Below are 14,521 nucleotides of genomic sequence, written 5' to 3'. Positions count from 1 at the left end.
TAACAAATGTAAAATTTACACATTGAACTACAAAATCATATATATACAAAATTAGGATGACAAAGTCATTACACAAGACCGTTAGATAAAGTAATTACAAAATTATAATCTATGAAGTAGAGGTAGATCCGGATGTGGCTTTCTTCTTCTTTTGATATGATATGTTGGCTTGTATACTACAAGAAATGAAGTCCAAGGTCCTTTGTAAAGCTTCCCTTGACTATGTGTCATGCAAAGGTCCTCCACATGCTTCTGGTAGCCCTACGGTTATCCACTCTTGAACTCGTAGGTACCCAACCTAAATAAAACATAATTTCATATTAGACAAGAATGCAAGTACGATAATGAAAGTAAGTTCTAGAGAAAAACATTGTCAAGTTCTCTTGTACTGGAGGTATCAACAATGGATGTGAGATTTGACAATTCCATTCCAAGTACTCAAGTACACAATTCCATATGCAGCCCAAACCCTCAGTTAATGACTCGAGTGGAGAATGTAGCACAACTCTCATCAGTTATAAGTGGCGTGCTAGTAACGACTTAAGGGATTGATGGATTCCTTGCAAGTTCCTTAACTGTACATCTGATTAAGCTCTTCATAATATAAGCATGTATGATGTAGGAACATTATTGGATGCACCTCGAGTATAAAGCAATGTTCTGGGAAGGACAACAAACTCTATGATCAACATATAACAACCAAGTGATGCCTCTTATATAACAGTCCATCATTCCTCAGGGAAATCCACCGGCTAGCCCTGGTATCTCCTTTAACTACTCTAGGTTAACACCTCTATAGAAGATTGACTGTGGGAAATGCTCATATATCTAGGCATGTGTTATCAATATGAACGTGTATAAAGAGAAAAGATGTATATCAAAGCAACGGAATTTTATAGGAGGGTCATGCAACATGACATTCCCTCAGCCCCTTCGTGTTGGCATGCCAAGTTAATCATACAAAAATGCAAGGGTAGTTGTGCCCCATGCATATGTCTACACATCCTCGAAGACTCAGAAGAGTGTTAAGTAAACGACATCAATGTATGTCTGACTCTTGTCCAAATAAACGGTGCAACCAACAAGGTGGAGAAGAGTAGTTCTAGCCGTTACCTCCAAATTCCCTGACTCGAGTGCAACTGCGCGCGCACATATCCTAGAGCCACAAAAAACATACGTGCATAACCCAAATGTGGTAGTTTCTTTAACAAGTTTACATTGTCGTATTCTAACACTCATTATGCATAACAAGCTACCGAAGTTTAGAATCAGTTAGTGTTATAAGTTATAACCTGTTAAGGAATTAAAGCACTTTTTGATTCTAAATCATGGAAGGTGTTATATGAATACCATGGTTTAGAATATGGTAGGTTTAAATCTAAATTACACTACTAGATTCTAAAATCAAGTATTCATAAAACACTTTTCTTGATTTAGAATAAAAAAAGTGTTTTAATTCTTTAACAAGTTAAACTACACGATTCTAAAATTCATAATAAGCTTTTGGAATTTAAAATCAGATAAGACAAAGCCAGCCCTTTGGCATGACTTTGTGCAAACAACAAAGGAAGAAAAAAAAAAGGAAAAAAAAATGTTCAAAATAAACCCTTAACAGATGGAGATGAATGATGAAATGAAAAAATGGTAATGAAAGTAGTGCAAAATGAGGAAGATGGAAGAGGGAAAAGAAGAGAGCTAGTTGGGGAAGATGAAAAGAGGCTCCGAGGAGGGAAACCTGAAGAGGAAAGGGAGGATGGGTGCTGTTTAGGGGGTTTTAAATATTTAGGGGTATTTTGAGATTTTTGAAAAAAAAGGATGTTGTGTATTTTAGGGTGGGGATTTTTAACAATGCCCAGTTTTTTAAAGGGGTGGCCTCTTTGGCAACTCGATCAGGATATGAGCCCAAAATTCTAGTATTAGGATAAATGCTTAAAGCCCACTTCATCGACAAAAAAAGCCCACTTCTAAAGTTTACATGACCTTTCGGGGAAGGGGTTTCAAATTAGGAAAAATAACCTCAAAATATTGCATGAGCAATTATTGAAGAGCACATATATTACATAGATATTATGTTAATATTTTAGTTATTACCATAGGTGAAGATAGACCTCCTATGTAATCCATAATCGAGCTATTTCTTGTAATTGCGTGTTTCATTTGGTTTCTTTCCATATATTTTTTTTTCCAATTTATCTCACATTCGACAATAATTAGAGACTAATTCCCTCAAGGTTCGAAGATCACATTAAATGGTTATGCCTTTCCCAACAAATCTTTCTTCATACCACTACCTAGATATCAAATCTTGAATTAGATAGGAGTCCGACTATCTACTAATTGAGCTGCATCTTGATTTTTTTTCATATTATGAAATATTTTGTATTTTTTTAATTGCAATAACGTCTCCCAAACACTTTTTGTTTGTCTAAATAAGTTGGGGACCCAATTGAACAACTAGTATTGGCCACAACCCTTTTGCGGATGTATGTACATTGCATAATTTTTTATATTTAATTTGAGGAGTGCTACTAACACTCATTTTAGCAAACTCTTTCGAACACTATCTTTTTTATTTGTTGAAACCCTTGTAAGGACCACTCAATTTTAATATGTGGAACCTACATAAAGAGTGTTGGAAGAGAATGCTAAAATGAGTATTTATAGCACCCCGTGACTCCAATACACCTATAATGAACTTGAGATATTTATGTATAGTCTTAGGCACCCCCACTCTTCAACACACTAGACAATGTGGGACTTTTTAAAAATGTTTTCCTTGACCTCTTTCTTCCTTTATCATCATTTTCAATGTAAGTCTCTTACATTAAAATCAACCCCAACAATTTTAACACAGTCTTTCTAACACTTTTTTTTTATTTGTTGAAATCCTTGTAAGACCCACTAAATCCTAAGTAATTTGGTGGAACCAACATAAAGAATGTTGAGAAGAGTGTCAAAATGAGTATTTGTAGAACTTCTTAATTAATTTTATTGTAATCATAAATTTTTTATTTTATTATATTTTAGTATGTATTTTTAATATTTTAGTTTTAGATACTGATTGTATTATTTTTATTGTATAGGTGATGGGTTTGAACCTTTTTATTTATTTTCAAGGGCATGTTCATGAAAGAGAGATGATCACGGATGGTTGAGACAGGTTGTTCCTCTCTTGGTGATGTTTATATTAAATTTCATGTCATGGATTATGAATTGACGTGACACAAGCAATTAGGATAACTCATGGTCTATTGATGATGATGTATTAAGGTTCAATTTTTCCTTTATCAATATTATTTTTTTTTTATATTCAGTTATTAATGTGCTTAATGCTATGTATACATGCGAATTAGGAAAGAAAAACTAAATTCCATTGCACTCCTTTGAAGAGATCATACAAAAACCAATTACAGAAATTGATCAATCCAGTGAGGTCTTCCTCAAAGAAACCACACTCAACTCATTGCAACTCATGCAATGAGGTGTAACACGTTTCAGTAATAAACTTGTCAGCTGCTGGAGGTTAAACCCACATTCTTCAGTCAACTTAATAACATGTTTGAATCAGTTTTTTTTCCCTCGGAATCAATTCTGACACACAGAAACTTCTCCCCATAATTGATTTTGACTTTAGAATCAATTGTAGAAGGCTTTCCAGGCACGCACTACCACTACAACTCCTTAAACTCGTTAATATAAAGTGAAACTCCACTACCACTGAATGAAACTTTAGAATCTCACTTGATACTTTTTTATTCATGCTCCTTTGACAGCAACATTTCTGGCATGGCATTCCCTTGATTTTCCACATATGGTCTAATGAAAGTTCTCCGCCACCACACCTCAAAAGCTCTCTTGAGATTGGGACAGCTATCACCAGTTTTCAAGAAACTCCCCATCCATGAAAGCAAGATGCTTTGCTGATCCTCCAAAGGCAAGGTGAGAATTGTCCTCCCAATTCCTTCCTCCACAAGTTTCCTATCAAATGACCTGCATCCATGCTGCAACCAGTTGTAGTCATTCATCAGAGGCTGCAGCCATGTCTGTAACAACAATTGCCGTGTGTCCTTTGACGGCAACAACTCACCTTTTCCAATGCCGACATATAGTCTTCCAGAAATGCAGCTCACGTGATAGCGCGATACGATGGGCAGTTTTGCATGTAGGGCGGCCAATTCCTGCTGGTTTGCCCACATCAGTGCAAACTCGTCGGCTGCTCGCATGTCAAGTAAAATCTCAAGCAACCATGACAGGTTGTCAGCTTGAAGAGTTATGTGCTTTACCAGGGCATCTTTTTCAGCACTTGGTTTGTCAGGGGAGGGCGGTTCTGTAGCCTGCTTGAACAAAGACAATAATGAATCCAAGCAGCTTCTGCATGATGTATAAATCATGTCATTGCAGGTGTCCGCTGAACGCGTGTAACTTGGAAGACTGTTGTTCTCCTTAAGGAGCTTTAGAACTATGGATTTCATCTCTCGGCGACCTCTTTCATCGTTGCTTTTAAGAACAAGTTCAATAATGTGGGAAAGAGTGTCTTTTTGGACATTGGAAATATCAGAAGAAACTCGTTTCAGCACAGGGTTGACCCCGATTCCTTCCCCTTGAAGTTGGAGTACAGTTGAGACCACCTTTTCTTCTTCTTCTTCTCCAACCCAAGGAACTGCCTCCAAGTACTCCAAACATGATTGGATGCATGAGCTGAAGCCAAGGAATTCTGCAACCTAAAGGAAAAACTATAGTTTAGGCTTTCAAAATAACATTTCAATGTTTCTAATTTTGCCAAATTACCTAGTAATCTATGAAACACTAAATCATATATATACAGACTGATCATAAAAACTTCTCTCAAATAACTTCATGTTCTTTCACAAATCCTAGTATAAAGCAGGATATTATATGCTATACGGTATACAAATCGATCAAGGAGTCCTACAGCTAAACAAAATTTACATAGTAATTTTTGGCATTTCATGGAAATACAAACAGAACCGATTTGCAAAATGTAGAAAGACTGAAGTAGGGCTTCAGTTAATTTGAACACTAAAACTTACCTCAGTTACACCACATCCATAAAGTTGAAAACCCATGAATGCATCTACTTGTAGCAGTTCATACTTCATATACCACCTCAGTAAACTACTAATTGTTTTGGGGAAAATACCAACCCCATGACACCATGGTTACTTGTATCATGCCCTTAGTATATTTTCCTTCATGGAACACTGCACTTTTCAATGCAACTGCTGATCTTTCTGTGTCAATATATTTGCATGCAAGTATGTATTGCAACCTATTTATGCATATACTTTTGAAGAGCACCTAAGTTTTTTCTTCATTAACCATAGAAAGAAAAAAAAAAATTCAAATCCCCATTCGAGTCGACAAGGATTATTTATTTTCTTCACTACAATTGACATCTATAGCACAAGTTTTCTTCTTGTGCAACTCCCAATTTTGCCTTCAGTAGTCAGTATATCAGTATATGGGTATCTGACTATCTGTCACAAAAGGCACAATCCATGAAATTACTTGTGATACAAGCACTTCATTCTTTAAGACCAGAGTTGAGGAGAGATCATGTAAATAAAACAATCAAGGCCTCCCAAAAAGGTGCATCTATAAATAGCCTTTATCAGAGCAATTTATTCATGAAACAATTGAAATGCACCAGTTTTCATTTTATTTTAGCAGCTTCCAATTAATGATGGTGATGTTTCTATACCCGTTTACAATCACAAAATACTGCAAAATAATTTACATTTTTTAAATTCATAATTATATCTGTTTCATAACAGATAAATATGCAGTTAGCAGTGGCATTTATCGAAGTGAAGGCTGAATTAACTCAACACAAGGAGCATACTTAATAATAGGAGTACTAATTCTCTTAAGCAGAGATATGAACAAGCTTCCAAACAAACATTGTATTTTAGAAGAACAAAAAAACAGACACAGAGACGCAATGAGATAATCTCAAAATTACAACATCTACAATTACTAAAGATTAATAAGGACACCACATATTCATCCACACAAATGCATTACAGAACAAAATTGAATCAAGGTAGATCAAAAAACAGCAAAGCATGACACAGACAGTAAATTACCTTGAGTATCCGAAGAATGCGAGAAACATTTTGCTTCATAAGCCGCTGCTTCATTTCCTTGCAGTACATCAGACCAACAGCTTCAACATATATCTCCACATCCTCACAATCACCAATTTGGAGACACGACAACTCCAACTCCGACTGTTCCGAAAGCTTATCAGAAAAGAAACTACTCTTCTCTTTGAGCACATCCTTGTGGACACTTAACTTGACACAAAACCCCTGCTTGCCTAACAAAACCACCTTCAAATCACAAGTTCCAGGCTCACCAAACTCAATAGCCACCTTCCTCGGCATAGATTCAACTTTCGGCCTCGAAGGTCTCTCTACAGATTCAGATGTGCTAGCTGGAGGAGGCCTTTCTGAAACAGCATGATCATCAGAAAGCAGTAATCTTGATGGGGAAGGTGCAGAAGCTCTTCTCTCACTCACTTGCACTGGCCTTTTCGGAACACTAGTTTTCTGCGGCGGCGAAGAGGGTTTAGATTTATTCAGAGGATGATTTTGAGCCTTATTAAGGCTCTTCTGAAACACAACAGGAGAAGGGCAACACCAAAACCCTTCTGGGGTGACAGCTATAGGAACATTTCTAATCTTATTTTGGCCTTTCTCAACCCTGGGAAGCCTAATTTCCGCCATGTTTAGCAAATGATGATGAAAAGGATTCACACAGACATAAACACAAACACAGAGAGTGCAGATATGGAACAAGCCTTTGTTTGAGTCAAGTCAAGGAGAAGAGAATAACCCGGCAAGTTTTGTGCCACTCTTTCAGGAAGTTAGTTCTTCTTCCCTTGAATGAAGTGCTTTTGCTTCACAACCACACAAACAAACAAACATTAACAGCTGGAACCATTGTAGTTGATCTTCTTTTCCCCAAAAAAACAAGTCACTGCAGTTTCACACAAATTGCATGAAATTCAAATCAAAATCTCAAACACAATGGTACTAACTACTAAGATAAAGTGAAGTTGGTACTACCTAACCTCAAATTTTCAAAACTATAACCAATTAATTCTAAACCTACCATCCAGTTAACTACAGATCAGTTGCAGAGAAAAAACAAAATACCCATGAAAGATGGTTCCATTTTCTAGGCACTTACCAGGAGATTGTGGCCTATGAGAAACCAGTGAATACCCATGTCTTATTATCTAGCACTACTGAACCCACAAAAATGATTGAGCATGAGGAGCAGTGTAGAGCATGAAGGGAACCAGTGAGCAGAAGAGGGAGGAAGAAATGAGTGTAGTGGAGCTTACTGTAGTTATAGCAGTTCCTTGTTTAATTTGTAAAGTAGAGTGAAAACAGCACAGGACCCAAGAAAGCAAAAGTGGAAAGGATGATGATGGTTCATGGGCTGTGTTTCCATGCTTTTGATGATTGTTTTTGTACCTTTGTGGGTCACTGAAGAATTTGCATGACTTGGCCACAAGAACAACAACTACACCATCTGTATTTGTGTTTGTTTACCCAAAAAAAGAAAAGTGATTGTTTTGGGAAGAAAAAGCAAAAGTAGTTATTATGAATGGCCTTGTATTGTTATGTATTCCCTTTTGTTCAGTTTTCTGTGTCCATCAATGTATGTATAATGTATGTATTGTTGCGGTTGATAGTCGTGACATTAATCTCTCATCACATTATCAATTCACTAGAATGCAACATGAGTTTTTACTTTTTGGAGTGCTGAACCACTAAGCAAAAGTAATGAATGACCTTGTATTGTTTTGTTTTCCTTCTTGTTAGCGGAGGTTTGGTTTAATATAAGTCAACATAAACGTGATTTTACGTATCTTAAAACATCGGTATAAAAATTAAAAACTTATCACTACTTAAATTTAACTTAGATGAGAAAAGTAAGATTTTATCTTTAACGTGGATCTACGTTGAAATTTAAATAGTACGCACTTAATTTTCTGTACACAACTCAGCACTCATCACAGACAGTGAGCATGCCTACCGTCCTGTTCGTTTATTTGTTTATGTAATTTTCTGAGATTCTGTGTGTCCTAGTTGCTTTAGGGGACCTTCGTTGGATTTTCTAGGCTGGGAGTAACCATCATGTGGAGTAAAGCTGAAGAATGCTAGTTATATAGTGCAATGACCAGTAGCACCCTCTAGAAGTCAAGGCTCAAGGCACTGGTCCTATTCATGCTAAATTTTGAGGTACAAGAGTGAACTTGAATCTTGATAGTGATAATTGAAGAACCCCTGTTTAGCCCTAGAAAGGTGCGTGTATCATTAATTAGGTTCTTTAAAGATTTTCAACACCAAGTTTGAATGGCTTTATTTTTTTTAGAATAATTATTTGTTCACACCTCATTTTGAGGTGGAAAGAGGTGGAGGAGGAGAGAGATAGGAATAAAATAAAAAGTAAGAAATGTATGATAAGAGGAGAAAAATAAAGATAAAAATAGATGGAAATGAAGTGTATAAAAAAGAGGTGTGTATATATCATTGATGATTTTTTTTTTTAATTTGAGCACAAGTAATATGTGGTGCTTGCTGTGGTACCTTAATTTAAATGAGGGTACGGTACCTTTAATGATGTAAAACCTATTTATCTCCAATTTTTAACTTTTAAAAGCTTCTAGCACCATCATTCATGACCATTTTAGTAGATTATCTCATTATTTTGTCGTTCGCCAGACACCAAATTCCATATCTCACCCTTATTGTGGTCAATAACTCTCTTGTTTTTACATCGCATACATTTCCACTTTCACCACTAGATTCTGACTTAAAAAAACTGCAACAACCGGCATGACGTCTAAGATTCCAACAAAAGTTAAAAGGTCTAATCTTCTCTCTTTTTCTGCCCTTCAATTTCACAATTTCATCTAGTCGGGGTATCGTACCCAAAAGAATTTCAGGGTACCACAGAATTTGCCGTAATTATGTAAAGCAATTTAATTCGAGTTCATAACACCATGCCTAGCTTTCCAACTTTTTTTTACACAAAACTCAAATTTTGAACTTATATGCTTTGTTTGGTTATGGAGAGATTGAGAGGAGACGGAATATTAGTTTAGAAAAAAACGAGAAGATTTAATATGTTGTTTAGTATAATAGAAAGATGAGATAAAGAGAAAAAAGAGAAAAGTATTTTTAAATTTAAAAATAATTTTATCCATTTAATCATTTTTCTATAAACTCTAGACACATTTATGATGGTGTCAAATTGCTAGTAAAGCATTAACATCACACACATTCACTTCTCTTCAATTTGGTGAGATCCCTAAAATTGGAGGGACTCAACTCTGCAGCTCCCCCTCTCGATCTCCTCCTCTCCCATAAAAAAGAAGGGTAGATCACCTGTCTTTCCCTTATTTCTCTATTCCTTTTCTCTATGATAATAAACAACTCCTTGATGAGAGTTAAAAATAGATCACTTTAGTTGCACAAAAGATATATCACTTTAGCCGATCATTCATTAATATTTTTTTTATCTTAACTAATGTATTATTATAATTAATAGTTGTGAGATTAATTTTTCGTCTCACGATTAACATACTAAGTGATAGGACTGACTAAATCATTTATTTAACTGATAAAAAATCCACTTGGTTCCATTCATTAGTATTTGAAGGACTAATTTAATGCTAATTAAGTTTTTAAAAAAACGAATTTGATGTCAAAATAAAATGATTGAAGGGACTGCCCATAATAGAGATATGTCAGCAGCTGACCAAAGTTTTGACTTTATCAATTTAGTATTTTTCTGAATTCAATAGTTTCTTTTCTTCCTCGTCTTGAAATATTGAAATGGGCAGTTAACCACTAATTAACGGTGTATGGGGGACCAAACATGATATGAAAACGATGGGTGGTTCAATGTCCAAACCAAAAGCATAATGTTCTTTTATTGACCCTTTATGTTTAATACTTTGGTTTACATAACTTTCAAAATCCATGAGTTCAACAGCCACACACTACCATTGCAAACAATTCCAAGGAGTGGTGTTATTTGTGGGGTGTCTAAATTTAAAACCTATTCAATCGTTGGGTAAAATGTTTCTTGGCAGTATTAATTCTATTTCAATCATATAATAACATGAAATGTGTAAGAGAAAAATGTTGTGTATTTGAAAATTTACACTATGTTTGGTATAGGCAACTTTGTAATTGGGATAAGAGTACCCCTTGTACTCCTATTTATAGAATTCATTGGCTTATCACTAAAAAAAAGTTTGGTATAGGCTAGAAAAAGAGAAAAAAGAGGGAAAGAGCGGTGAGGCATCTTTGTTTGGTGGGGGTGGGGGTGAGGGAGGAGGAAAGGGGAAGGTGGGCGATGGATGTGAACATTGTGTGATGGTTGGGTGTGGTGGTTGTGGAGATTGGGTAGTGAGTTAGTGACCGAGAAGGGAAGAGGGAGAAGCTAGGGACTAGGGAGAAGGGAAAACAGAAGGATAAATGACTAAAACTTAATCAAGATATGCATCAACATATTTCCAACCCACCTCAACAACCTGATCGTTTGCAAGATGTCTCTTTGAGAGGAAAACATGCTGAAAATTGGGAAGTAAAACACGGTCGATACATTAATATATGGATCAGACATGTTTAGGGCCAAGCTCTACATATATACATTGGTACTTGGAGAGCACACATCGTTGGATTACGCCACAAGTTGCAGAGAACGCGCAAATGATATTGAATAATGGTATACACTACTAGGTTGTGTTCAAAGTTATGTTATATCATCATGTTATGTTATTTTAAGGCAAATGTATTATATAACCTTTGGAAATCAATAGAATGACTCATAACATTTTTTTTTAGAAAATTGAAGAGTGAGACTTGCTCTCTTCGGGTTCTTCATAGAATTTTTGAACTTATCAAGGGTGTTCAATTTTATTTTAAGGAAAATGTATTTGTTACTATAGGCTGAAACACTACATAATGTCTTGCTCGCGCTATCTTCGAAAGGCCACGTCATGTACTCATTTAATTTGATGAAATGCAAAAAGAGATAGCACGTTGCCTTGCAATCTGCAAGGAGGTAAACAGAGTCGTTCTCATCCCTATTATTGTAGATGCTCCTCCTTCATCTATGGAGATACCTGAAATAATGGATTTGACATTCCACATATTGGTCAAATAGAATGACCATAATAACTTGACCGTACAGGCAGACGAATGTAGCTGCCTCCCCAACATCCTGGTGATGTGCATGGCTCACATTCTTATCCCTTCCATCAGCACGATCCATCATCACAACCCTTGGGTTTTAAGAAACATTGTCCATCTTCACATTTGTCTACTTTTCAATAGTACGATTCATTCAGATATTACACTTCATAAATGCTAGAAAAAACGGTTGAGACTCCACAATCTCAATGGTGTATTTTATTTGATTACTCTATATCCCCAAGACCCCAACACAAGGATGGTATGATTTTAGGGAGAGCTCTTCACATGTACATCACACACTGCATGGTCGTCAGCATGACCTGAATGAGGCATTTAACAACGACAAATAATTTAGTGAAAATGATCAACCATTGTAAGGACCCGAGATACCGAAGACTTCACTATATAAAACTAGAGGTCGTCATCTAACATGTAGAATTGACTAATTAAGTGTCTTTTTTTATTTACTTAAATCTTAAGAACTAGTGTCAAAATGGTAATTTATTTAAATCACAACTAATTACATTATGGGTCGTACACATTTACATCATCATATAGTGCATTTTTGTTTCGCTGCGTAACGTGGACAATTGGCTCGGTTGTTCTTCTTGGTTACAAACTTCACATCTTTTCCTAGGCTGAGACTTTCTCAAGTCATCTCATTTTAGAAACGAGTTTACCCGAAATGACCCTTACCACACATAATCGACTCATTTGGAACAATACTTATATGAGGCACATTACTAGGCGGTATGTTCATGCCATTATCAATGGGCCACTACTATATCGTATATGTATCTATAATATTCTGGACGGTATACACAAGGTCCACGCACTGAAAAATGGCAAATGGCCACAAGAGGGCATGCTACTACCGTATGAGAGCATCTTCGCATTTGTCTACTTTTTAATAGCGCGATTCATTCAAATATTACACCTCATAAATACTAGAACAATCGGTTGAGACTCCACAATCTCAATAGTGTATTTTATTTGATTACCCCAAGACCCAACATAAGTATCTTAGTGATCACTTGGTTGAATGTGTTTCTCCACTTCAAATCTTGTTCTCTTGAGACTATACCTACGCACAGCGCACTAGATGTGAAGATTCGTTAACTTGATTCCTTTGTATTGCTTCAATGAGCTTCACAATATTTTTTTTGCCAGCAGCCAATTCACCTCTTGCATCGCAACCCCTCTTTACAAAGTACTCGACGAGCCTGTTATATATGCATTTCACCAGAACTATGATTAGTAGATTTCGTTCACGTTCAAAACTTTAATTTATTGATTGTTTACGTTTGGTACAACTGCTCTTTTTTTTTGTGTGGTCAACGCTGTGTGTTTTTCTTGCAATTCCTCCTATGCAAAAAGGGCCTGGGCTCATCGATCATAGATAGACTATATATACATTCAATAATTTATTTAACTTCTGACTCATGTTCTTTGATTTCTCTCAAGCCTGTGAGGGTGGCTTTAGTGCAATCATAGAGCTTTGTGATGATGATTCTATCTACTTTCTAAAACAATACAGAGGGTATAGATGAAGGGAGTAAAGAAAGATAGAAATTAACGTGTTTTCTTCATGAAGCAATTTCAGCAGGAAAAATTATTCCCACATGCTATGTGCTTTATTGCTTTATTGCTGGCCTGGAACTATTAGCCTTGGGCCCTCCTAATCACCGTTCTTTAGTTTTTTTAATCAGCTAATTTTTTTGGAGAAGAGTTTTTATTCTTTCAAGAGATTGATCTAGCACGTGAACCTACATTTCCTTTAATTCTTACCATTTGAGTAATTTTCCGGTACAATAAATTTTTCCCATACACATTGTTGTCTATTATTTTGTGGGCTTGCAGGTCCTTAGATTTGATGTAATTCACAAAAACCGTCCCATGTGCAACTCTAACCTGAAAGTGTTTTAATATAACTAATAGCCCTTTTCCCGGATTTGTTGTATTTAAGAACATGCACCTAACCAATTATTAATCCTAAAACTGCTTTCAATTTTTCAGTTTAAAGAGTCATCACCTGCTCATTTTCAAGATTAAATTTTTTTTTAATGTTCAAAAACATTTATTTCAAACCGTTTTTAAAAACAGTTTTTTAATACTGTACTATTTTTAAAAACTGCAATAAAAAGACCCCAAGTGTCCACACCACTTAGAACATCTTCAATGATAGATATTTTAGTAGGTAGTTTATCACTCTTCTTGTTTTTGTAGGTCGAAAATGTCAAATAAGTTATAAAGTACTTATGAGTAATTGATGTAAATTTTACTCCAATAACAATATCCTAATTTATTTTTGTTTAGGTCTCACAATACTCGTAAATTTGTTAGTGAATGATAAAGAGTAAATTATATTTTATTCTAAGCAATGGCTAAGCATGATACCTTGCAAAAGCAACCGGATCTTAAGTTTTAAGAACAAGCCACCTCAGCTTGCTCCAATGGGCAAGTGAAAATAAGGCACAAATCTTATTTTAAGAATTGGTATAAGATACTGCATTGAAGATGATTTTAGTGGTCTACCAAACATTTTTGAGAGTGCACAATATGTAATCCTAGTAGAGTTGACTACTACTTGATGCTTTTGTCTTGTCCTATACGGTTTCTAACTTACACTTTCCAAAACTACTTGCGAATCTAGATCCTCGTTGAACTCTGAACTGTCATTCCAAAGGAGCAATGAAATGGCAACATCGAGAAGATTATTCAATTTGTGTTCTTTACTAATGGCTACTCTTTTTGCATACTGGCCATGCTACTTTACACATGTAATATTCCCCTATTTATTATACACTGACTTTCTGATTTACATCAAGTGTCATCAAGATCTAACTTTTCAAAATTGGCATAGATTGGTATTATTGGTTTCCACTCTATCCATGAGCCTGCCTCATAAATATCCAAAACTGCATGATATCAACCAAACTTTCTGATAGCAGGGTTCTGGTCACTTTATCTAAGTTAGAGAGTTGTGAGGGAGAAAACAGGGAGCATGCATGTTAGTTGTGCTATCCATTTTCTTGCAGATGGAAACATCAAAAGTTCAAAAGGATCCTAAGAAAAACAGGGAAAACCATGTTTCGAGTCTAGTAAAACATGGTGAGTGCTTTAAGAGGTTGAATTTAAAAGTCTGTTTTTTTTCATAAGCCAAGATATATTTAAAAGTCTGTTTAATTTACTGTTAGAGATTATGAAAATGGGAGATACACTTTGCAAACACACTTTTTGTTGAAGAAACAATTGTTATTTGGTGTTTTATTTCCCAT

The 14,521-nt window shown here is 35.6% G+C and overlaps 1 protein-coding gene across 3 annotated transcripts; it reads right to left on the bottom strand.

Moving 5' to 3' along the window:
* Positions 1 to 3,349: 3,349 nt before the first annotated feature.
* LOC130711296 (BTB/POZ domain-containing protein At3g50780-like) lies at positions 3,350 to 7,617 on the bottom strand. Of its 3 annotated transcripts, none has more exons than XM_057560851.1 (3): positions 7,216 to 7,617; positions 6,108 to 7,002; positions 3,350 to 4,721 (listed from the first exon to the last, which is right to left on the bottom strand). In XM_057560851.1, the coding sequence occupies exons 2-3, from the start codon at positions 6,747 to 6,749 to the stop codon at positions 3,753 to 3,755; spliced, it is 1,611 nt and encodes a 536-aa protein (XP_057416834.1). In that variant the 5' UTR covers positions 6,750 to 7,002; positions 7,216 to 7,617; the 3' UTR covers positions 3,350 to 3,752. The 3 variants fall into 3 exon arrangements, with proteins under 3 accessions (XP_057416834.1, XP_057416836.1, XP_057416835.1); XM_057560853.1 differs by having other exon boundaries at positions 6,108 to 6,922; XM_057560852.1 differs by having other exon boundaries at positions 7,373 to 7,617.
* Positions 7,618 to 14,521: the final 6,904 nt, after the last annotated feature.

This window comes from Lotus japonicus, chromosome 4, assembly GCF_012489685.1.
Source record: "Lotus japonicus ecotype B-129 chromosome 4, LjGifu_v1.2".
Lineage (NCBI taxonomy): Eukaryota > Viridiplantae > Streptophyta > Magnoliopsida > Fabales > Fabaceae > Lotus > Lotus japonicus.
The sequence above is the reverse complement of the archived record's forward strand: the minus strand, read 5'-3'. Positions and strand labels throughout refer to the sequence as shown.

Coding starts and splice junctions, on each gene's coding strand:
- LOC130711296 (XM_057560851.1), bottom strand. CDS start 6,749: ATGGCGGAAATTAGGCTTCCCAGGGTTGAGAAAGGCCAAAATAAGATT. Junction 4,722..6,107: donor GCATTCTTCGGATACTCAAG/GTAATTTACTGT, acceptor TTTTTCCTTTAG/GTTGCAGAATTCCTTGGCTT.